Source organism: Pteropus alecto, unplaced genomic scaffold (assembly GCF_000325575.1).
Source record: "Pteropus alecto unplaced genomic scaffold, ASM32557v1 scaffold25, whole genome shotgun sequence".
NCBI classification, from domain to species: domain Eukaryota; kingdom Metazoa; phylum Chordata; class Mammalia; order Chiroptera; family Pteropodidae; genus Pteropus; species Pteropus alecto.
Genome location: NW_006441955.1, coordinates 3153086 through 3178186, shown reverse-complemented (window position 1 = coordinate 3178186; position 25101 = coordinate 3153086). Strand labels below are relative to the sequence as shown.

General features: G+C 35.8%; 1 protein-coding gene and 2 pseudogenes across 1 annotated transcript in view; all 3 read left to right on the top strand.

Annotated features, from left to right (window-relative positions):
- The first annotated feature begins 2662 nt into the window (after nt 1-2662).
- The window catches only part of AGBL4 (ATP/GTP binding protein like 4), a 956697-nt gene continuing 934258 nt past the window's right edge, over nt 2663-25101 (top strand). The window contains 2 exon segments of the mRNA XM_025051987.1: nt 2663-2690; nt 3557-3679. Coding sequence (XP_024907755.1) covers nt 2663-2690; nt 3557-3679 — 151 coding nt within the window.
- Nucleotides 6749-6867, top strand: LOC112486011 (annotated as a pseudogene).
- Nucleotides 24025-24143, top strand: LOC112486080 (annotated as a pseudogene).

Sequence of the window (25101 nt, the reverse complement as noted above, 5' to 3'; positions counted from 1 at the left end):
TGTTTTGTGGCCTAACATGTGGTCTATCTTGGACCATGTGCTCTTAAAAGGAATATATATTTTGCTGCTTTTGGGTGAAATGTTCTAAAAGTATCAATTGTGTTTTTTGATATGAAGTGGGCCTCCTGTAGACAGCATATGAATAAATCTTGTTTTCTAACCCATTCATTTACATATAAAGTGATTATTGATAAGTACATAGATATTGCCATTTTATTATTCATATTTATGTTCTTTTTTTCCTTCTTAAAGAAGTCTCTTTAACATTTCTTATAATACTTATTTGATGGTGATGGACTCTTTTAGCTCTTTCTTGTCTGGGAAGCTCTTTATCTCTCCTTTAAATGATAGCTGTGCTGGGTAGAGTAGTCTTGGTTGTAGGTCCTTACTTTGTATCACTTTGAATGTTTCATGCCAATCTCTTCTGGCCTGCAGAGTTTCTCTTGAGAGATCAGTCTTATGGGAGCTTTCTTGTAGGTAACTAGCTGCCTTTTTCTTGCTGCTTTTAAGTTTCTCTCTTTGTCTTTAACCTTTGGCATTTTAATTATGACGTGGGACTCTCTGTGCTTCCTGGGCTTGTATGTCTATTTCCTTTGCCAGGTTAGGGAAATTTTCAGTCCTTATTTCTTCAAATAGAGTCTCAGTTCCTTGCTCTCTTTTTTCATTCTGGTATCCCTACAATGTGAATGTTGGCATACATGATGTTGTCACAGAGGTCCCTAAAATTATCCTCATTAAAAAATCTTTTTCTTTTTGCTGTTCTTATTGATTGTTTTCTGTTACCTTATCTTTCAAATCACTGATTCAAAACTCTGACTCATCTAATCTGATGTCGTTTCCCTGTAATGTATTCTTCATTTCAGTTATTGCATTTTTCATTTCTGACTTTTTAAATGAGTTCTGTGTCCTTTTTTTATACTTGGTATCTCTTTGTTGAAGTTCTCACAGAGTTCTTTGAGCATCCTTCTAATCAGTGTTTTGAACTCTGTCTCTGGTAGATTGCTTGCTTCCATTTTATTTAGTTCTTTTTCTGAAGTTTTATTTTGTTCTTTCATTTGGGCCATGTTTTTCTGTATTCTCTTTTTGGCTGCCTCTCTATGTTTGTTTCTATGTTTTAGGTAGACCTGCTACATCTCTCAGTCTTGGTAAAGTGGCCTTATGAAGTAGGTGTTCTGTGGAGTCCAGGGGCGCACTCTCTCTTGATCATCTGAGCTGGGTACTCCAGGAGTGTTTCTTGTGTGTGCTCTCCTGTTGTAGTTGAGACTTGATTGCTGTTGGCATGTCAATGGGAGGGATTTTCCCTCAGGCTAATTGGTTGTGAGGACTGGCCATGACTATAGTAGAGATGCTGTTGTGCAGGGGCTGACCCTTTGGAGCAGGATTCACTTTATCATGATGCCTGCCGAGTCCTCCCTTTGTGTGTTATTTGTGAAGGTGGTTGGGTGATGCACTAGTGTCTTCTGAAGCTGGCCGCCAGGTATATTGGTTCTGGAGCCTTTTGGGAGGGGCACTGTTGTAGACCAAGTTTAACCGCTTCCCAGGACCACTTATATGAGTTACAAAGTGATCTGCAGATGATTGCTACTTTTGCTGGTCTTGGAGGTGCCTGGCAGAAGCTAAGCTGTGAACTGAGGTTAACTGCCGATAGCGCCTGGCTTGGGGCTGCTTAGCAAGAGGTACAGGGTACACTGAGACAATATGCTGCTTGTTTGGGGTTTGTGAACCTTTGAGAGATTTTAGGAAAGTCTGCAGCATGAACCAAGACAGGCCATTTGTATGGAAAGACCACTGAAAGTGGCTTAGGTAGGCCTGCAAGTTGGGTGGGACTGGGGTGGGGAGTTTCTCAGGGAATCACCAGGACAGAGCAAACAGTGTTAGCTAGGTTGATGGAGACTCAGATATTGTGCCCACCTGTGTGTGCAGGTTGGGTGATGGGAAGACTCAACAAAGTGCTGGATTCTGCCAGGACTTCTGTCTAGGAGAAAGCTGCCTCTCTAGCCTTTGCCTTGAAGCCAGGCAATACAGTTCCTCCCTATCTGTCCCTGGCACCTTTCCAGATGCTGCCCCAGCTCTGGAACTTACAGCAAGTGAGTCTGTTCATGGGCAGGGCCTTTATGAGGAATATCTGGGACTTCAGATGCCTTCTGTTTCAGTAAGCCACAATCCCTGATGCTTTAAAGTGCTAGAAGTTCTAGAGATTTCACTTCCTGGCACTAGAACCCTGGGCTGGGGAGCCTTGTGTGGAACTGAGACCCCTCGCTCCTCAGAGGGGACGTCTGCAGCTGAGATATTTTTCCTGATTTTTAACCACCACATGTGGGTGTAGGACTAGCCCATTCAGTGTCTTATCCCCTCCTACCAGTCTTGAGGTGGCTTCTTCTGTATATCCTTACTCCAGGAATATTCTTGTTTGGGTTGTGTGTGCCCTTCTGCTGTAGTTGAGTCTTGATTGCTGTTGACCATCAGGCTGACTTGCCCATAGCATATGAACTGCTTTGCTGGGGGCTTACCCCATGGAATGGGCTTCTCCCAGCAGGTTCTGGTGCCTGCTGAGACCACCCTTTGGGTGTGCCATTTGTGGGGCTAATGGGGTGGTACTCTGTTGTGGTCTGAAGCCAGTCTCCTATTGTATTAGTTCTGGTGCCTCTTGGGAGGGGATATCATGCAGGCCAAGGTCATCCACTACCTGTGTATATTTTTAAATTGATAAATAAGTCCAAGAGTATTTGTAGTAAGCAATAAAACAGATAAACCTATGGGAAGTGTTGGGGCATGCAGGGTGGCCTCATCCAGGGGCACCTGTGGCCAGACAGTTGGCCTGGACTGTGTAGTCACTGAGAGGTCGAGTTTGCCTGTCGGTCTTGCCCAGTCCCATCTGACTGCCAGAATGAGTGCAGTCTCTGGGATATTTTTTGTTAAGGTGGAAGGAATAAACTTTCTAGGTTTCTACATCCTATGTGGAAATGAAACATAAATCTTTTAAAAATTAAAGCTCTTGTTAGGAAATATAACTTTTGTGCTAATTCATTGGTTCTTAAATCATTTCTGGTAGGACATTAGTAGTTATGCTAGTTATAGAACTATTGCTTTATTCAAAATGATTTACTATATATTTGTGACAAATTAAATATATTACCATTATTATTAAATAATTGATACAATTTAATGAACATCTTGTGGATTTCAGTAGTCATTCTAGATTTTTTTCATATCTAATTCTCATAGCACGATTTTGAAAGATGGATTTTGCTATTCTCTTTTTTATGGATGAGAGAAACTGAGGCTTAAAGGGATTAAATTGATTGCTTTGCAGCACAGAGAATTAGTATGTAGTACAGATGAGATTTGATCCTGTATCTTTCTGATTTCAAAATGCATTTTCTTTGTATTCTACCATAATGTGTAGTTAATTTCTTACTGCCTGGATTAGCAAAAAATGTATGAGGGAGGAGGGAAATTAATGATAAAAATCTAATTGGATTTATTACTAAGTTATTTTATATTACTAAGTTATTTTTGATTTTTGTTTAACATGAGCCAATTTTTTAAAAAATAGGCAGTGATGTGGGAAATGACGATGCCATCGGAGGGAACGTGAGCAAATATATGGTGTTTCCAAGTGGATACTGTGGACAGCCCAAGAAAGGACATCTTATATTTGATGCTTGCTTTGAAAGTGGTGAGTGTATTAACTGCCTTTGCTTTTGAGCTTGTCTTGTGAGGTTCTTTTAGAATCTGGTTTCATTTGACCATTTAGTGTGATTCAACACATTTATTTCACTAGAATGAAACGAGTTGTCAGGGAAAAGTCAATTTTGAAGGAATTAACTTGGAAATACTTAAAATGAAATGCTATGTTGTTGCTATAAATGATTAGAGGTTTAATGGTAATACTAATGAATATTTGTACAGTATCTTATATTTTATAAAGTACTTATCCAGATTTAATTTATTTTGGGACAAAATGGACATAATTTGACTATATAAATCATTAATTTTTGAATGTCTACCATGTATCTGGTTCAGTATGACATGCTCACAGAACTTAATCTTTGTGAGACAGGATACTTCTCTATAAAGAAGTAATGAGAGAACAAATTCAATTGAACACAAACAAGACAGCAAAAGTAATATGGCATCATAATGAACATATGCTTTGGGTATTCTAAAAGGGGAGGTCAGGACTTGATTGTAAATTCCTATCTAGTAGGGATTGTATCTTGTTAAATTCTTTATATGCTGAGCCTCTTACTCTGAATAGCACATAGTAGGTATTCAGAATATGTTGAAAATATTAATGAGAATGATAATTTTTAATTTAAGATACTTTTATTTTAAAAATAATCAGTTGTTTTTGTTTCTTAGTAATGTGTATGCATGTGTGTATGTGTGTGTGTATGGTGTATGTGTGTGTTATGTGTTTGAATGGACATGCCAGTTCTCTGAACCCTAAGAACATTGGTTGTTTATATCAACAATTGAAAACTTGTTTATGCAGGGTGTTGCTCTTTGTTTATTCCATGTTGTTTTAGTTTTCTAGGGCTGCCATAGCATAGAACCATAAACTGAGTGGCTTAAACAGCAGAAATTTATTGTCTTGCAGTTCTGGAGGGTAGAAGTGTGAGATTAAAGTGTTGGCAGCTTTGGTTCATTCTAAGGGTGTTTGAGGAAGAGTCTGTACCATGCCTCTCTTTTAGCTTCTGGTGTTTGGCTAGAAATCTTTGTTGTTTCTTTGTTTGTAGAACATCACCTTAATCTCTGCCTTCATTGTCACATCGGGTTCTCTCTGTGCACATCTGTCTCTAAATATCTCCCCCCACCTTTTTTAAAAATAAGAACACTTGTCATATTGAGTTTAGGGCCCACTCTAATGACCTTATTTTAACTTGATTACCTCTGTAAAGATCCTATATCCTAGTCAGGTCACATTCTGAGGTACTGGCAGTTAGGACTTCAACATATGAATTTTGGGGAGACATAATTCAACCCATAGCACAGTATTATAGTGTCCTTCTTGTCAAATATGAACACTGTCCACATCATTAGGAACAATGTCTTCTTTCTTTGAATCAACTACTGTTGTGTAGTCCAGGATATACTTGGTGCCTAGAAAATGCCTTTTGAATTCTTTATACCTCAAGCAAAGACATGGAGGCTGTTTACACAAATAACTCTGTGAGAGTAGGAATTATCCTCATTTTAAAGATTATGTGTTGTTTTGGTTTACCTATAGTATGAAATAATCCAGATTCCTTTCCTAGAACATCTTTTCCTTAACTATACTTATCTTTTTCCATTCCTTTCTGAAAAGTTTGGTACATAAATTGCCCAATCTACCCACAAAGTAACCAAATGATAATTCATATTTCCCCCCAAATGTATAAATGATTATTTATGTCAACTGGATCTGTACAAGCAGTACATAAGTCTTGCAATATAGTAGAGTGGTTAAATGACATCCTCTGGAGTCAGACTGCAGTTCAAATTCTGAATTGAAAACAGAGCCATGGTTTTTTCATCTTTTAATGGTGAATGATGCCTATCTTATATCTTCATTAAAGAAAAATTAAAAGAAATATTTTAATTGCTTAAAAAATTCAGCCATTTCACCAAAATATTTATAAAATACTATTTAAAAAATAGATAATGAGGAAATTTCAGAAAGGAGAAATAGCAGAAGAAAATTTAGCTGTATGAATACATAAAATGCATGCTGTGAGATCCATAAATTTGATATAGGTAGATTACAAATTTAACTATGAGTTTTCTGGCAGCCAGTTCCAAGAGAAAAACAATGTCCATGAGATAAAAATAAACAGGTACTGAAATCTAATAGAAATTCTCCCTATTGGGCTTCCTAAAGCATACTCTGAAATGTGATGAACAGCATCCTCAACAATATCCCTGTGGTTTTTACAGCAATATATTTCATAGGGGTGTATTTTGTAACATCCTTCAATGTAATGCTAACGGGCATTTTTGTTAAAGCAGTTCACTTACCACTTGAAACAATTCATTTGACATATGCAACTTTCATTTTATCTAATTCAAGAATTTGTTTCAGATTTAAAATAGTGAAGTGTGAGGGCTTTTCTCTTATGTGCTAACTCTGAGCTACTGGCTGTGGTTGCCTGGTATGCTTTGTTGAGAAGGATTCTGTAGGTGCATCCGGACTGCTGAGAAGGAGTAAAGTGATTAATAGATCAGTGAATGAATGGGGAGTATTAGTTCATGTGGATGAAGTATATTGCTTTCAGATAAGCCTCCATAAGTATTTTTTTCTTTCAGAGTTGTGTAATATGTAAAGTGCCTAGCACATTGCCTAGCCTTGAGCTGACGGATAATTAATTTTTTCCTTATGAGAAATAAGGTCTGCAGGTCAAATATGAACTCTCCCATGAATCCTTAATCTGTTTTTCCCCTATACCCCTCTCTGTAAATATTATTTCCCTTGGGAAAATAGCCACACCGCTCTAATTTTATCTCTTTAGAGACATGTGACACTTTTTATAATTTTTTTAAAAAACTTCTTTTGTTCTCTTTTATTAGACTATATCCTACTTTAAGACAGAATCTGAGTCTGATTAATCCCTGCTCTCCCACAGAACTGAGCAGAAAGCTTACAAAGTTAGGCACTAAATTAATAGCGTATTTATTTTTTGAATGAAGTAACTTGAGCAACAAAAAGATGGGGAAAGATTAACTTTCTGATAGCTTTGTGAAAAAGCTATATTTAATTGTTTGCTCTTCGTACGGCCATGCCACCCTGAATGTGCCTGATCTCATCTGATCTTGGAAGCTAAGCAGGGTCAGACCTGGTTAGTACTTGGGTGGGAGACCATGTAGGTATACTAGATGCTGTAGGCGTTAAAAAAAAAAAAAAATTGTTTGCTCTTCTCTAATCCACCAGCTTCTCTCAAGCCTTCATACTTTGCAGATGCTGTTTTCTCTGTGCTCCAGATCCCTTTCTCTCCCTGGTAAAATGTTAATTTTGATTCAGTCCAGCATTTCTTCTTCTGAGAAACAGTACATCTTGGGCGGGTTTGGCTGTCTTTATCTCTCTATTTACAGGTACCTTTTAGGCTCTTCTGTGATAACCTTTATTGCATTGCAGTCATTTAATTGTCTTACTTTTCCTTTATCATTAAAAGTTCCGTGAAGTCTGGGGTGGTTTCTTATTAATTTTTGTTCTCCAGCACCTAGTGTACTATCAAGAGCTCAATAAATATATGAATAAATGGGAGAGGATAGTCTTCATAAAGAGATTTTAAGATTAATAAAATATTTTTACATTTTAAATGAAAGTTTAACATTAACAACAACAAAAATATTAGGGAGAGAAGCCAATAAAATTATCGCTTAATTGCTTATTGTTTGCCAGACACTGTGATAAATAATGTATATAGTTTATCTCATTTAATACTCACAAAAACCTTCTGAGGTATTTTATCTCTTTTTGTAGGTGAGGAAACTGATGCTTAGGGATATAAAGCTATTTACCTTGAAGTGCATGACTGACAAACGGTGTAGCTGAATATGAAACTGTGACTGTCCTGGCTCCAAAGGCCATACTTTTAACAATTCCATATACATGTTATCTATTATAGGTCAATTTATGACATATTTATGACATATATTGTTGACAATTACTCCTTAGGTAGTAAGATAAGTAGGAAAAGTTTTTGTGATAAAGAAAAATGAAAAAAAAAAATTCTACCTGTTTAAAATAAGTGATTTAAAAAAATAAAATAAGTAATTCAAATAAATACTACGTTTGGTTGCCATCATATGCAATTTGAGTACCATCATATGCAATTTGAGTATTGTTTTATGATAGATATGAGTATACGTGTATGGAATATGAGAAGAGCACTGTAATTTATACTTCAAATTAATTGTTTATCCTGAGAGATTTAATATGTTTTTTAAATTACTGTTGCAAGGAAGAGGGTCAGTGAAAGAAATTTATGGATCAATTATTTACATACTATTTCAAAATGATGGAAATGAAAACATAAAACTTTTAATTTCTCCAATGGAATTTACATTTACTTATGTAATTTTTAAAAATTAATATTATATTTTCTTTTGAAAGAAATCTTCATTCTTAGCACAGTATGAAAATGTCCCATAAGTACATTAGAAATCAGTTTTTTAGCTTAACGTCTCACCTAAACTTTTCTTATTTTAGATCTCTAAATGGATGATATCCTTTGTTTTTTAACTTTATGAGGAATAATTGACAAATATACTTGTATATATTTAAAGAGTACAAAGTAATGATTTGATATAGATATAAATATATTTTAGAATAATTACCAAAATCAAGATAGTTAACACATCCTTCACCTCACATAGTTAACATAGTTAACTTTTTTTTGTGTCTGGTGAGAATGCTTAAGATTTATTCTCAGCAACTTTCAAATATATAATACCTTGTTATTAACTTTCGTTACCATGCTGTACAGCACGTCTTCATCTAGACTTGTCTATAGGTTCTGAGACTTGAAATGAAACAACTTGTAGTGAAACCGATTTTACCACAGGCTAATTGATATAAACAAGAGTTAAGTTCCTATGGTATCTCATCAACATGAAATGATGTGATTTGAGAACCCGTTATACGTTAGAGCCTCAGAACTTATTATAACTGAAAATTTGTACCCTTTGACCTGCATCAACTCATTTCCTCTTCCTCCCAGCTTCTGACAATTGCAATTCTCTGTTTCTGTGAAATTAACTTTATTGCAGCATTATTCACAATAGCCAAGATATTGAAATAACCTGAATGTCCTTTGACAGATAAATGGGTAAAGAATATGTGGTACATATATACAATGGATTATTATTCAGCCATAAAAAGAAGGAAATATTTATGACATTTATGACATATATGACAAATACCTTGCCATTCATGACAATATGGGTGAATCTGGAGGGTATTATCTAAATAAACTTAAAACAAAAAACAAAAACAAAACAAGATGCAACAAAGTATAATACAAAAACACAAGTTTTGGTTTCAGACAGACCTAGAGTCATATATAATCTTTACTCGTTACGTCATGCTGATGATATACTTAAAGTTTACTCATCTGTAAAATTAGGAAAATAAATAACTATATCATAGAATTATTATGCAAATTAGGGATGCTATATAAAATAGACAGCATAACATCTGGCAATCAACTTCAACTGATAATTCTGACACAACTTCTTTCTGCTCCATCCTCAACAATGCCACCAAAGCTAAAATGCAAATCAACTGTTCATATTACTTTATTGCTTAAAATCTTTCATGACTCACTGTTGTCCTCAGGACATAATCCAAATGTTTTTATTTAACAATGTGTTTAACATAAAATCTGATGCAAATTTCCTTCTTATTAATACTATCACTTTATTCCAGAAACATGCCACCTTACAAGGCCATTATCTCTTTTAGAGAAAAAAAAATAGCATATTTTGGAGATAACAGCACAGTTATGAAATATAAAGGGGTATTTCACCAAGTGTATAAATTCTGTTAGAGAAATATTGGTGGCTTTAAATTGTAGGTGAATAATTTAATTTTGTTCTTTGTTTCTGACTTATAATCGAAACAAACTGAACTTCTTTTGTGTTTCATTTAAAAAAAATTCTGACCTCTTTGCTGAATTATATCTAACATACATAGTTATGTATCGCCTTGTATGTTTTTCTCTTTCTTATTTCCTCTGCCTCCTTTTTGGAGAAGAAGTAAAATATTTTATTCCCAAATAACTTTCCCCTAAGAATGATGACCTTTCGTGCAGTAACATTCCTGAACCTAAAGACCTGGGAAAGAACAGTTGAAGAAATATGACCGTGTTTATTGAAATCCTGTTTATATACCTCTTCAACTGCTTATTCAAATCAACTGACACGCTGCTTTGAAGGAAACTTCCAGTACACGTGAACAAACTTCCTATATTTTAAAAGTGACATTGCAGCAAAAAGAGGAATGTATCACTTAATTATGGTTGATTGAGTTTGGTTATAGCCCTCCTCTATCCAATAAAGATTTAAGGTACTACTTGAATGATTACAGTATAAGTATATATTAGTTTAAGATCTAAGACATAAATAGTTTTTCAAGTGATAACCAAAAGGTACATTTTCAATTAGAATTTGCTTTTAATTTATTACTACTGCTTCCTACTTATAAAAATTTTAAAATTACATTAATTAGCAAAACGAGAATGTTGTCTGTGTTTTTACTCTTCGGTCTCCATAAAATAGTCATACTTTGATAGTATACTCTAAGTATTGAAAAATCCATACACATTGTGGGTTGTCATATAGCTTTCAAATAGATTTTGTCTTCTGAAGGTATGAGAATATGTTGTGCAGGTCATCTGTTTGCAGCTAGTTTCATTCTCCATTCTTTATATTGCAGGGGACTAACCTCCTGAAAATTATGCTTCCCAGTGTCTAATTATATCTGGATTCCGGCTAGGTTCAGCTAATAGGAGGCACTAGCAGGAGATTGAAAGGCAGGAAGAAGCAAGAAGCCTGGGTAGTTTTACTCCTTTTTGTTTTGGGCAGCATCTCCAGCAGTGGCTATGTCTCCTTCATGGTTTTGCCAGATAGCCCCTTCCTTGTGATCCTGACTTTGTTGGATTGCCCTGGCTCCCAGGATATTGCTGACTCCTGCCTTTGCTCCTCTATGAGTGTTGAGAATTCCTACTGCTGTTAATCTCTGTGTTGCCCCACTCTCACCTGTTTGTCCTTTCAGCTCTCCCAACATTTCTATAACAAGTTTCCTGTAATACCTTCTTTTTATTGAATTACCTGGCATGGGCTCTTTTATTGACTCATCCCTGATTGATTCATGCCTCAATGTTGAAGGCAAGAAATGTTGCTCAGTGATTCCTTGAGTTTCCTATAAATGGTGGGGCTAGATCTTCAATTTACCACTTGCTGCTTCTCATAGCTCAGGACCATAGTAGTTGGGCATGTTTTGCTGAACCTTAATGGAAGCTCTGTTTTAATGGTCAGAGTTAACACTAATGGCTTAAGTCATTGCTGATCTAGTAATTTCCTGAGCTAGGTCATGCTCAGTTGTTTTATGCTAGGTCATGCTCAGTTGTTTTATGTTGGTAAATGAGTTGTGCTCTTGACCAGATTTTTACATTTTAAAATAGAGCTTATGTGTGCAGACTGAAGGGCTGCCCAGATTTTTTTTGGGGGGGAGTCTGGTTTATACAAAAAATTTAAAAACAAACCATAATTATGTAGAAATGTCATAATGTTGTGACAGAATATTTTTGGCCCTCTGCTGAGTTTGTATCCTGTGGCCTACGCTGAAGTCATTAGATATTGTTTGGTTTTGAGAATGTACCCATATGATGTCACTTTACTCTCTGAGTTTACACTTTATTTTGGGAAATTATTGTTTAAATTTTTTTTTTCCTTTCAGATAGGGCTGAGCTTTCTTTCAGATAGGGCTGAGCTTTTGAATAAGTGAAAATGTCATCCTCCCCCACCCCCCACCCCCGCTTTTTTTTGCTTGCTACAGAAAATAAGAAGCATTGTAGTTAGATAGTTCTACAGAACAGAAAGCATTAAATCTTAGCTCTGCCATTCATTAATGCTTACCTTGAGCAGGTCATTTAAACATGGAGCCTGAGTACATCTTTAAAATAGGTATAACAGTATTTACCCTGCAGGGTTGTTGTGTGGATTAGAATTACCAAAAGCCTAGCAGATAGTCAGTGGTCAGTTCTAAAATGTCAAGGAACCCCAGGGAGGGAAATAATTCATTTTTTTTGTGTATGGATGGGGTGGAATGGAGTGGGGTGAGTGTGGGAGGCCACTGAGGAATATTTTATAGAGGAGATAATACAGGAACTGTACCTTAATATTCTTCCTGGAATGTTCTTCCAGATAGCATGGTTTTCTCCTTTACTTCAGTTCTTTATTCAAATGTCTTCTCAGTGAGGTCTATATTAGCTACCCTGTATAAAATTTCAACTCTTTTCCCCCTCATTTCCTAATCCCCTATGTGCTTTATTTTCTCTTTTTAGCAATTACTGCTATCTAACATATTATAAAATTTACTTATTTATTTGTTTTTATTTATTGTCTGTGTCTTCCAATAGAGTATAAACTCTATAAAGTTTTTTTTCCCCCTCTGGTGCCCAGAACAATGCCTAGCATATGATAGGTGCTCAATAAATAATGTCGAAAGAATGTATGAGAAGACTAGAACTTTACTAGATGAAATTAGTTATACATTCATGTATTGTATTTTTATAACTATTGACCTCAAATTATAGGATGCAAGGTTGAGGAATTTAGCATGGGCATATTGATTTATAGAAAACAAACACTTATCCAGCAACCTTATTATTTGAGAGTGTGACTGAGAACTTGGGTGGGAGGGGAGAAACCTTTGACTAGCCAGAATAGTTATTATAAAATACATGCACTAAAGTTCATGCACCTTACTCCTCAGAGGAGATACTTAGAATTTATTTCTGATAAATTATTTATTTCTGATAAGTAGAACTTATTTAGACATAAGTTCTAACTATCTTGATAATATGCGTTTTCAGCATAGGAAATCCGTGGACGTGGTGGAGCCTGAGGGGATAGGAATGCTCTTTGGTGAGAAATCAAAGTTGACAAACTGACAAAGGGAGGAGGCAGAAAATATAAAAGTAAACAACAAAATTTAAATACGTAACCTTTAAGATATCTGTTGTTTATCATCAATGTAAGATAAATTATATACAAGATGATTTTAGACTGCCAGTAAAAATAGAAATGTCCCTGTATACCTATTCATTTCATCTTTTTCCTTATAGTCTGGTTTGTGTCCTCACTACTCTAGCAAGATAGTTTTCTGAAAGATTGCCAGGGATTTAATCATGTAATTTAGTGGTCTTATTTTAGCTCTTGATTACTCTGCCCCATAGGACATTTCTAATGATTACTCTTACTTTTTGGAACTCTTATCCCCTGGCAGCATTGACTATACCATCCTTATCCTCTGCCCCCACATCTGACTGACTTGTCTTGCTTTCATCCACACATGACACTTAAGGCATTCTCTAAGATTCAGCTCACCCATGTTTAATCTTTATAATTCTTGAATATACACATATAATGATTCACCATCCATCCATCCATCCATCCATCCATTGAGAATTATTATTATTAAATATCCTGAATCCATTAATTTCTTTCTATCTTCCCCCTTCATTCAAACTACTAACATCTGTCATTAGAAACTACTGTTTCTTTTGCTTTTTTCCATTCATTCCCCTCCTCCCATTATCCATTTTCAACACAGCATCTAAAGTGATCCTTTTAAAACTCAATTTGGGTCCTATTTCTGTCCTATTTAAATTATTGCATTGTCTCCCATCAATGTTAGAATAAAATCCAGATTCCTTATCCTGACTACAGTGGTACATGATTTAGTCCTTGGCTACTTTTTCTGACTTCATCTTTTGCCATTCTCACTCTTCTCAATAATGCTTTAGCCACAGTGACATTCTGCCTGTTCATAGAGCAGACCAGATTTGTTTCTGTTTTAAGCTGTTTGATCCGGCCATTTTTTTCTTCCTGGGATACTCACCCAACGTCTTTACATCTTGACATTCAGATCTCAGCTTACATATTGCTTCCTCAGAAACCTTCTCTGATTAGGCAGTCTAAAGTAGCCACCTAATCACTCTATCATGTCATTCTGTTTTTATTCTCTGTTTATTTACTTATTTATCTGCTTCCCCTTCAATAAAAGTAGTGACTTTGTCTATTTGCTGTATCACCAGAGCCTGACATAGTAGGCATTCAATAATCATTTGTCAAAAGGATGAATGAACAAGTCTGTGGCAGATACTGTGGGAACAGAGATAATAGTAGTAATTTGTACAGCAGTGGTTATTAGCCTTTCCTAGGTTACAAGCATTTTTGAGAATCTGATGAAAATGACTGTGACTTCTATTCCAGTAAAAATGCATTTATGTACACTCAGTAAAAGATTGCTTAAAAATTTAAAATGCTTGATTTCTTGAGTAGTTACTCTTTGTTAGCCACTTTACTAGTATCCCTGCCCTCTTAGAAAGTGCAGAATATACTTTTATTAAGTCATTATCTTTATATGATTATTGGCACATAGTCAATGTACTGGTACAGTGCTTTGCAAAACTATGTGTGGTTAAGAATTTAAAAAAAAATTCTGATGTGATGGTTCTGTATATAGTTTTGCTCATGCCACATGCAATTCACCACATGAATTTGTCAACATCTAAACGGTTTATACCCTGTTTAACTAGATAAGAACACCAATTGTGAGTTTGAATGGCAAGTAGTTATTAAAGTATCATACTGCACCTATTTTAATAGCAGATCTATGATAAACAACTTTCAAGCCAGCATCAATTTATAGATTATATTTTGACTAGCACTGTCTTGGAAAGTATCATCAGTTTTGAACTCTTTTCAATTCACCAATCCTTTATCTTAATCTAACCGATTATATCTCTAGCTAGATGTTCTATTGTATTTTAAAGTGGACACCCCCCAAAACCAAACTTCTCATGTTCTAACTTCAAACCAGAAGAGCCCTTCGACTTCTTTTTTAATTTAAAAAATTTAAAAAATTTCAATAGTTTGTCATCCAGAGTCATTTTAAGCCTTTCTTTGCCACTCTACCCAATCACTCATTAAATCCAGGTATTCTAATTCAAATTTTCTTAACCTCTTTTTCATTATCACTCTGCTAAGAAACCTTTCAGACATTTTATTTTTCTAATTACCTCCCACTGTCACAAAATTTTAATGCTACAGATATAATACATATCTTTTTATATACTGTGGCCCCTCAAAGAGTCACAAATCATTGTAATATCTAAAGTTTCTTTGCCTCTCCAGATATTACCCCTGTTGAGAATACATTACCTATATGATCCTTCTCATATATGCATTTTCATTTTCTTCCTATTACCCAATACCAAATCCTTATTATTTTGATTTTGATCATGATAGTTTCTTTATTTGGGAATTTTTTTCCACATTTCTATTGAAATCAGACCTATCCTTAAGGTCCACACCCAAAGTTACTCTTCTGTGAAGTTTTTTATGATCTACCAGCTGTATATGACTTTTCTCTCTTTTAATTTCCCATTACAACCTTATTGATATTTCTATTATGTAATATAGATTTGTTGTCTGCAAGTGTAAGTTCCTTGAGGGCAGGAACCAGAATTTTTTTCCTTTTCTTACAATGGTTAGCTTTTTTAAAATTAAATTTATTGGGGTAACATTGGTTAATAAAATTATATAGGTTTTGAGTGTGCAATTTGATAATATATCATCTGTTTATTGAATTGTGTGTTGACCACCCAAAGTCAAATCTCCTTCTGTCATCGTGTATTTGACCCCCTTTACCCTTATCTACCCCTTTCCTTCTGGTAACCACTAAACTGTGTTCTGTGTTTGAGTTTTCGTTTGTCTTGTTTGTTTGTTCTGTGTCTATGAGTCACTTTAAGCCTTTCATTTGTCTTGTTTGTTTGTCTTGTTAGTTTTATATCCCAGATAGATGTGAAATCACCTTTTCTGCCTGACTTATTCACTTAGCATGATAATCTCAAGATCCATCCATATTATTGCAAATGGCAGTATTTCATCTTATGGCTGAGTAACATTCCATTATATATCTGTACCACATTTTCTTTATCTATCAAGGGGCATATGTATTTGTATAATATGCAGTTTCCATTTGGACTATTTTTTGCATGCTGGAAATAAATATTTAAATTAATTTTTAATAAAAAAATAAAAAACTTTCTTGTACAGTAAACTTAAATTAGACAGTTTTTAACTTTTATTAATTTTCATAATTATTCCTGAAGAGTATGCCAACATAGGAAAGAAATGGCCAATTCACTTGTCAATTTCACTTATCAAAGAGATATTGAAACAGTTTTACAATGTTATGTAAATGGAGATTTCATTTTTAATATATTAATGCCTAAAGATACTTTATGGGAAATTGTATAGGTAGTGGAGTGTTAAATTTGGAAACAGACAGATTTTGTTGTGAGTTCTAGTTTTACCATTTACTACTTGAGTGACCTTGTTTGAAGTTACTTACTGTATTACTCAAGATTCTCCAGAAAAAAACGGAACCAATAGGATATATATGCGCGCGCGTGCACGCACGCGCGCACACACGCGTGGAGAGAGAGACAGAGAGAGAGAGAGAGAGAGAGAGAGAGAGAGAGAGAGAGAGATTGAAATATTGAGATTTTTAAGGAATTGACTCATGAAATTATGGAGGCTGGTAAGTCCAAAATCTGCAGGATGGGCTGGCAAGCTTAAAACTCAGAGAAGAGCTGATACTGAAGTTTTACGAAGGCCATCAGGTTAAAAACCTAGGAAAAATCTTTGTTGATATTGCAGCTCAAGTCAGAAGGTTGTCTTTTAGCTGAATTTCTTCTTGCTTGGGGTAGGTCAGTCTTTTGTTCTGCTTAGGCTTTCAGCTGATAGTGTGAGACCTACCTACATTATGGAGGGTAATCCACTTTCCTCAGAATGCACTGATTTAAAGGTTAATCTCATCCCAAATATCCTCATGGAAACATCCAGAATAATGTTTGATCACATATTTCAGCACTGTAGCTCAGCCAAGATGATACATAAAATTAGCACTGAGCCTTTCTAAAATTCAGTTTTCTCATTTTAAAATATGTTGAATAATAAACTATCTTATAGAATGGTTGTGAAGATCACATGAGGTAATGTATCAAATGCCTAACACATGGTGGACGCTCCATAAATGTCAACACTAATTCTTCTCTTTCTCCTCCTTTTACTCATCTCTATCTTCTTCTTCCTTTTTCTGTTGTCATGGAATAAAAACTGTAACAATTCCTAATATTTATATATCATTTTATGACTTACAAAGTGTTTTCACATCTATTATGGCCTCTTATAAATCCTGGACAAAAAGTAGGGCAAGCATTTTGTTCCTATTTTTGGGAAAGAATATTGAGTAAATTATGGTTCAGAGAAGTTATGTGATCTGTTTAACTGCACACAGCTAATAAGTGGCAGAATCCTGAGGTCAGCCCAGACCTACCTAAACTCAAAGCCTGTGCTTATGCACCTTAGTTCACTCTTGGTTTTTCAATTTTGATTACTTGCTGGCTTATTTATGACAACCTGAGCATTGCCAAGTTGAAGTACAAGTAAATAACCAGTCCGATGATCCTATTAGCTTATAAAACAGGAAGTTGAGACCCTTTGAGGTAAGTAGATGGTAATGTACTTGTTACTACTTTATGGAGCTTTAACTCACTCCTCATGCAGGGTTTGAATGTCTAATCTGGGAAAGCTAATTGTGTGTCTTCATAGCATATCTTGTTTCTCATTGACGGAGGCCGATAATTGGATTTTCTAGCAGTTAATGGAGAAAGGCTGACATTAGTAGATTTGGAGAAGTCAGTCCTTTAGGAATAGTCAGGAAAATGTCATAGGCTTGAAATTGGGAGTTAAGTATATGTTTTTAGAAAGATTTTGGCCTGTTTGTATGTAGTTCATACACTCAGCAAGAAATGTCAAATTATTTTAGTTTATTTAAATCTAACTCATCTGATTCTGGGTCTCTATTTCATAGAGAGCTTCACTGAAGCTCTTTCTCATTCCCTAAGGTTACATAAGATTCCAAGAGGCTTATGTGATACTTAGACAATGCTTAGACCCTCCTGATTTTGAAATTTCTGAGCACTATGGCATCCTCACCATCCAAGCCCAGGTAGCTCTTTGAAGGTGAACTGTGTCACTGCAAGCAGGCAAAGGGGATCTTTATGGGGTCTTTGCCTAGATCCAAAGCCCAAGTGCTCAGAGTTCTTCCTTCCTAGATGCCCTGCACAGCCATTCCCTGCTGAGGACTGCTAGGGAGCACCTATTCCTCCCACCACGCATGAGATCCTTGACTTTCACTTTCCCAATGTGGAGGATGATTTAGCCCCTTCTGTTTCTAATGGAAGTCTCCTCTTTCTATTAGCATAATCCTGGCTAAGGTGAGGAAGAAAACTGTTGGAGGCTACCTTTGCCTTTTTATTGCCTCACACTCAAAATACTTTCTGAGGCAAGAGAATTCAGAGTCTGGAGAAGAGTGTGCGGGGTGTGTGTGTGTGTGTGTGTGTGTGTGTGTGTAGTGGGGGCCAGTATCCAGTGTGGGAGGAAACAGAATGTGGGATATCATATACAAAACACCAAAACAAATGAACGGCTCGATAAATTATCTTGTAAAACTGTTTACTGTCAGTGTGGTATTTTTTTCCCCTTCACAGATTGGTTTTGCCTAGGAATCAGGAGACTTGACACTTATTATGTATGTAGCCTTGGGCAACTCACTTAACTTCTCTGAGTGTGTGATTTAATCACTAAAATAGAGTAATAAGCCTGTCCTGATAGTTGACAACACTGCTATTACAAGGAAATGGTAGCAGGTAGGGAAAATGTTCTTCGTTAATATACTATAAAATGTAAGGACTTCATCCTTTGTAATTTGTGGTAAGAGAGAAATTTCTCAGTAAGTTTTCAAGTCAAGAAATCCATGTGATTTTAAAGTAACATAGAACCCCTTAGAAATTATTAGAAATAATTTCTACTCACATTGTTTTGGACAAAACATCATATGGCTATGTCTGTTTTCAAGAGGGAAAAAAATAGAATTCTCCCATGTGTTCTGAAAGTGAACAGGGTAAGGACAGTTAGGGAAATATTGAGTATCTATCTATTACACCCCAGATACTACATAAAAAATGTTCTATACCTCATCTCTAATTTTCCTAAGAATTCCATGAAATAGACACTATTTCCTCTGTACTTCAGATGGAAAGCTGAGGTTCAAAATTTAAGTAGCGATTAGTAAATAGCAGAGCCAGGATTTGACCTTTGTCTGACTCAAAGGCCTGATTTCTTTCCACTGGATCACATACTTTCTTTTCTCTGCAGTTTTGTTAGCCACAGATGACTTGGAATGGAAGACTTAAGTTTAGGTTAATAATATTCGATTGGTCAAAAATAATTAATATTTACTGGGCATTAGGAGCTCTGAGCTCATATGTCTGAGTCTTGTTTTTCTCATTCTATATCATGAAGGAATTTGGGCCTACGTTTTTGGGTTTGGTAGATGATCTCTAAGGTCCTGCAATGTTTAATTTTACGTGTCAACTTGACTGGTCCATGGAGTACCCAGACATTTGGTAAAATATTATTCTGGTTATGGCTGTGAACGTGTTTCTGCATGAGATTAACGTTTGAGTTGATAGACTGAGTAAAGCAGGTTGCCCTCGCTAATGTGTGTGGGCCTCGTGTAATTAGTTGAAAGCTTGAATAGCACAAAAAGGCTGTACCTCTCTTGAGTAAGGGAGAATGCTTCCTGCCTAAGTACTGTGAGCTAGGACATTAATTTTTTCCTGCCTTCAGCTGAACTGAAATATTGACTCTTCCTGGTTTTTGAGCCTGCCTGCATTTGGATTAGAATTACACCATCAGCTCTCCTAGGTCTCCAGCTTGCCAGCTGCAGATCTTGGGAATTGTCAGCCTCTACAATAGTGTGAACCAGTTCCTTATAATGAACTTTTTTCTGTATATGTGCGTGTGCATGCGCGTGTGTGCACGTGCAATCACACACACACACACACATACACACACATTCCCTCCATCCCTCCACCGCCCCCCGCCCCACTCTATTTTTTCAGTTTCTCTGAAGCACCCTGACGAATACAGGCAAAAGCAACTCAGATTGTGTGATTATGAAATTAAACAGTAACAATGAAGAGCTGCTGTTTACAGGAGAGGTTCAGATTCATTTCTCCTTTCAGTCAGTATTTTTTTGAGGATCCCTAATAGAATCTTTACATTGACATTTACACATTTTCTTATCACATGAGTATTAAGTAGTTGTCATCATTAGGAAGATAATTGACCAAATGTTTTTTTCTGAAAATGCTGGCTGCCAGTATGGATCAATGCCATTGCATTTATGGCAACATTTGGCTTACCTTACCTAAAACAAGTCACAGAAAATTAAGAACAGAAAGATTGATCCTTTTCCAAGTTTGATATTTTCTCCTGACAACTATTCTGCAACCCCAGGCATTGATTAATGAATGGAGTATGCACAAAGTGATATCAGCTCACACATGTGACATTACTCAGATGTCTCAAACTCCGGAAAATGCATGTGAATGATTTATGGAATTGATATTAATCTCTTTCCAGTAAATGCATTACTTCAGATACATGGGAAATTGATGTTACTACCCTAATGCCAAATTAATTTCTTTCTTGCTGGATCAGCATTGTAAATGGAATTAGATGTTAACCTTTTATACATCTAAACAGGGTAAAATATTGGAAACAGTTTTATAAGTAAATTTTGGATGCCCATTGCTGAAGGGAAGGGTATGTACTTTTTCTTTGTGTTTTTTTTTCCTGAGATTTGTGGATCCTGGGATATTGGATGATATTTAAAGTATAACTTGATAGCATTCAGGGATAGAATAATTATAATTGAATCTGAATATTTAATGTAGAACTATAAATAATAGCATAGCAAATGAGAATTACATGTTATTAAAGATCCCTAAAATTCCAAAGAACAAGACTTTTTTTCAAGGGAGATTTTATCCAAGAATTCTCAGTCACTAACAAACATTTTTAACCCATGCATAGGGCATAAAGGAAACTAAAAACTTGTCAGGTATCCTCTTCTTCTTTCATATATGTCTGAGCCTGCATATTCTAGTCTGTTTTCCCTGTGTTCCCAGCTTACTGTGGCTTTCAGTTGCCATAGCGTTGATTTTTGGCCTGTTCAACATAATCTAGTAAATTCAGTCATATATCAATTCCAAATTATCAATTATCAAAAGAAAAATATTATTGGCTCAGCTTGGGTTTGGTCAGTTGTGGCCAAGGTCAGTGGTCATTGGATATATAATGCTGCCTTTTCAAGGTTGTGGGTAGGACAAATTCTCTAAGAAGGAGCTGTAGAAGGGGAGTGATGGATATCTCTAATATAGTTGGCTTGCAGGTCTGTTATGGTTCTTTCAGCTTGACACATCTCTATTTTATGGAACTGCTGCCTCCCATACCTTTACCTTTCTCTTCCTGGTTTCCAGCAGTTAGATATACTGCTGATGGGCCTTGCCTTTCATTCCAAGGTGCCTCATCCTTAAGCCAGTCTTGGCCAGAGTAGTATCAGAGTTGCTGCCAACTAGACTTTATTATTTCATGTACAAGAGACAAACCCTGGTCACTACTCTATAAGTTATAGCATTTCCTGCATTATTTGCATTGGTATAGTCTGCAGAACTGGATTCTTTCTTGACAGCTCCTTTTCTGTGCCATAGTCTTACTAGTCACCTAGCTTTGAAGCCTAGAATTAGTATCTCTTTTAGCCTAGAGTATGGCCTTGAATGCTTTCTCTCTTGATGGGAATCTGAGCTGGGAGGCCTAATGTTCACCATGTCTATACTCAAATTTACTTCTCAGCTTTGGCTGAGATCCAGATGTGAATAGACAGATTTCCCAGAATCATTAAGTGGCAAATATGCTTGGCCTGCATTACTGCCTACAGCTTAGACCTTTTAGAACCACATTTAGCTGAAATTATGCCTCAGCATCCTTTGGTTTGGGGGCATTATATATCAACTTTTCAATATTTTTACACCATTTGTTATTTCAGAGAATTTTGATCTCCTAGAACTTCTGCTATTTATTCCCTATTCGCTATCAAAACACTATACCAAGATATTTCTTCGATTATTTTATTTCTATTGGTTTTATATTATATAGACATAGGTGAGGGCTGGGAAGAAGAAGAAAAGATACCCCCGGCATAGTCTTCAGAAAAGCTTAAAGCTCGGTGAAAGATGTAGCATATATTCATCAGTAATACCAGGGAGTGAATCTACCAAGAGAGAGAAGAGGACTGAATCTTCATTAATTAATTACTCAAATATTTATTGTGTTTACCATGTCAGGTTCTCTTCTAGGCAGTGGAGAATCAGAGGTAACTAAGATCAGTTCCTTGATGTCAAGGAGGTCAGAGTAAGTGCACTAAAAAGCTACAGGGACTGATGGTGTTCAAGTCACCATTATCTCTCATCTGACTGTTTCTTAAATATATTCTGTATACTCACACCCCAGAGCCTTTGCACTTCTGCCTGCAATGCTCTGCGCCCAATATCCTTACATGGTACATTTCTTACTTCATTCAATATAGTACTCTTTTCAGCTTCCCTATCACTCTTACCCAATTTATTTTTGTTCTTGTCACTTATCATCACTAGCTTTGTTATATATTTATTTTTTAATTTGATTATTATGTCTCCCTCTAGAGTATAAGCTCCATGAGAACAGGATTGTTTCTGTATTGCTGAGTGCTTTATATCCCCAGAACTTAGTACAGTATCTTATACATAATGTGTGCTCAAAAAATACTTGCTGATTAAGTAAGAGAGTGAATAAATTAATGAATCAAGTACAAGTGAGTAGAGTCTGGATAGGGTATGATAGTGTCACCAAAGAGGGAGTGGTTATTTTGACCTGGGAGAAAGGGGTGGTGTTAGGAAATGTGATTTGAGAATAGAAGGGGGTGGGAGTAGACAGTTTTGTCATGTGCTGCTTGTACGTGCCTCTGCAGAAATAAGTTGTTGATCGAATATTTCAGTGTTTATAGTAGAAGAGTGTGTTTTAAGCAAGAGGTTTTTTTAAATTAAATTTATTGGGGTGACATTGATTTAATAAAATTATATAGGTTTCAAGTGTAGAATTCTCTTTTTAATGCCTTCTGCCTTCTTTTGAGTAGTCATGAACTTTCCTAATGAGTTGTAGGTTTCTTAAGGTGAGTGAGGGCCAGGGTTTGTGTATCCTCAGAGCCCGACACAGTGGTTGGGAAGTAGATTTTTTAAAATATAAATTATTATAGTTCCCTTGGAGCTGGAACATTCTAGAACTCTGTGATTCTCTCCTAGCCTGATACTTCTACAGCTATTTTTTAAGATTCTTGCAGAAGATGAACTTTTTGGTCTATTAAATCTTATAGCTCTGGCTTCTTTCCCATATCTTTTATATGGGAGATTCATATAGCTACTTTTCTCATTGCACTATAATAATTTATTTATGTATAGGTCCCTTCCATTAGACTTTGAGTTGTTGGAAGACAAGTGCTTCTCTTAGATTCTATTTCCTGTGATGTAGCTTGGTACAGTATATGGCACATTGTAGCTCTGCAGTAAATGTGGAATGAATGAGTAGAAAATTAATGAGAGTACGTGTAGAAAATTGACATTTATCAAGAAAACCTATGAGAAAAAAGGATGATTTGCGTAAAAGGATAAGTGATGGATTTTAAACACCTTAGTGATTATCCCATGCTCCGACACTTCGACAGTTTCCCTAAAGTCGACATTTCTAAAATAACCAGCTAATGTCAGTGTTCATAGATTAAGTAGAGACACCTATGAATGAATTTGCACTCTTTTCTCCTAGGCTTGTACCTGCATGTCAGTGCTCCTTAGGTAGGAAATACATTGATGAATGCATCTATTTCAATGCATGTTGGTAAATTTGGTGTATCATTATTTAAGGATCACAGCTGTCTCCAAATGTACAAGTTCATGCATGCAGCCTGTGGCTCCCACTGTTAACAGTCACAGAGTATAGGTGCTGAAAGAAGTCATGCTCAGAGGAACTCCTATGGATATTTCTCTCTTTTACTCCACCTTGGATGTACTACCCAAACAGAGTTTAGCAAATGTAGTTATGACTGTTTTAGTGTGACTATTTTAGCATTAAGCCAGAATGATTATATATATAAGCAGCACAATGAATGTACTCCTTCAATGTCTATGTCTAAAAGTTCTAAATTTTCTTGAGTTTTAGTTTCCTCATTGAACCTTCGTTCACCCAACAAATATTCATTGACTATTAATTATATGCAAGAATTGCTTATGTACAAGATTTATATACTTAGTCTATGGCCATGCCACCCTGAACACGCCCGATCTTGTCTGATCTCGTAAGCTAAGCAGGGTCGGGCCTGGTTAGTACTTGGATGGGAGACCACCTAGGAAAACGTGGTGCTATAGGCATAAAAAAAAAAAAAAAAAATTACATACTTAGCAACAAACACAACAAAAAGCCAACAAATATTTTTTGAACATGTACTTTTGTGCCCAGTACCATGGCATATAACACTGTGGAGGCAGCATGGTAGAAGGGCAAGAACATGTATTTTAGAATCAGACAGCTCTGGATTCTAATTTACCTAAGCTTTGTACTAACGCTGCATTTTGATGAAGTGTTTGGATTTCACACTGTTCCACCTTCTCTATTTTCATTTGTTTTAGTTCAGGCTGCCAGGACTATTGCAATAATCTCCAAATTTACCTTCCTTCCTCAGGCCTCTACTGTTTCGATATATCGTATATACTATTTTTTAATTTTTTGTTTCTGTATGTAAAAAGAGTACTTTTGCACAAGTCATTTTCCTGAAGCATAGCTTGAATCACATCACTCCCTACTTTAAGGCTTTCAGTAACTTCCTTCTGCCTTCTGAATGAAATAAAAGTTCTTTAATATGATATTTAAGACCTTTCAATATGGATTCAGCTACTGTTTCTAGTTTTCCTTTAATTCACTCCACTGTATTTATCCAGTGCTGTAGTCAATCTGAAGTATTCATTGTATATTAAACATGTTTTTGCTGTGGTTTTTCTTCATTATTCTCTTAGAAAGGCCTTTGACTCTGTCCTTCCTTGGCCCCTATTCCCACTACCAAATTTTCACCTTTTGATAAAACACTTTATTGTTTAAGACCTATTTCAAATGTCATCTCATCCATAAAACCTTTTCTGAAGTTAATGATCAGGTGTGTAATGTCTCCTTGTACTAAACCAATTATTTGAACTTCTCTCATAGCATATTGAATTCTGCTTTGTAGTTTAGCTACTTTTTCCTAACATATAATAAGCCCTTTAATGGCATAAATTATTTCTTACTCCTCTTTTTAATTCTCTGATGGACTTGAAATAGAATCTAGTACATAGT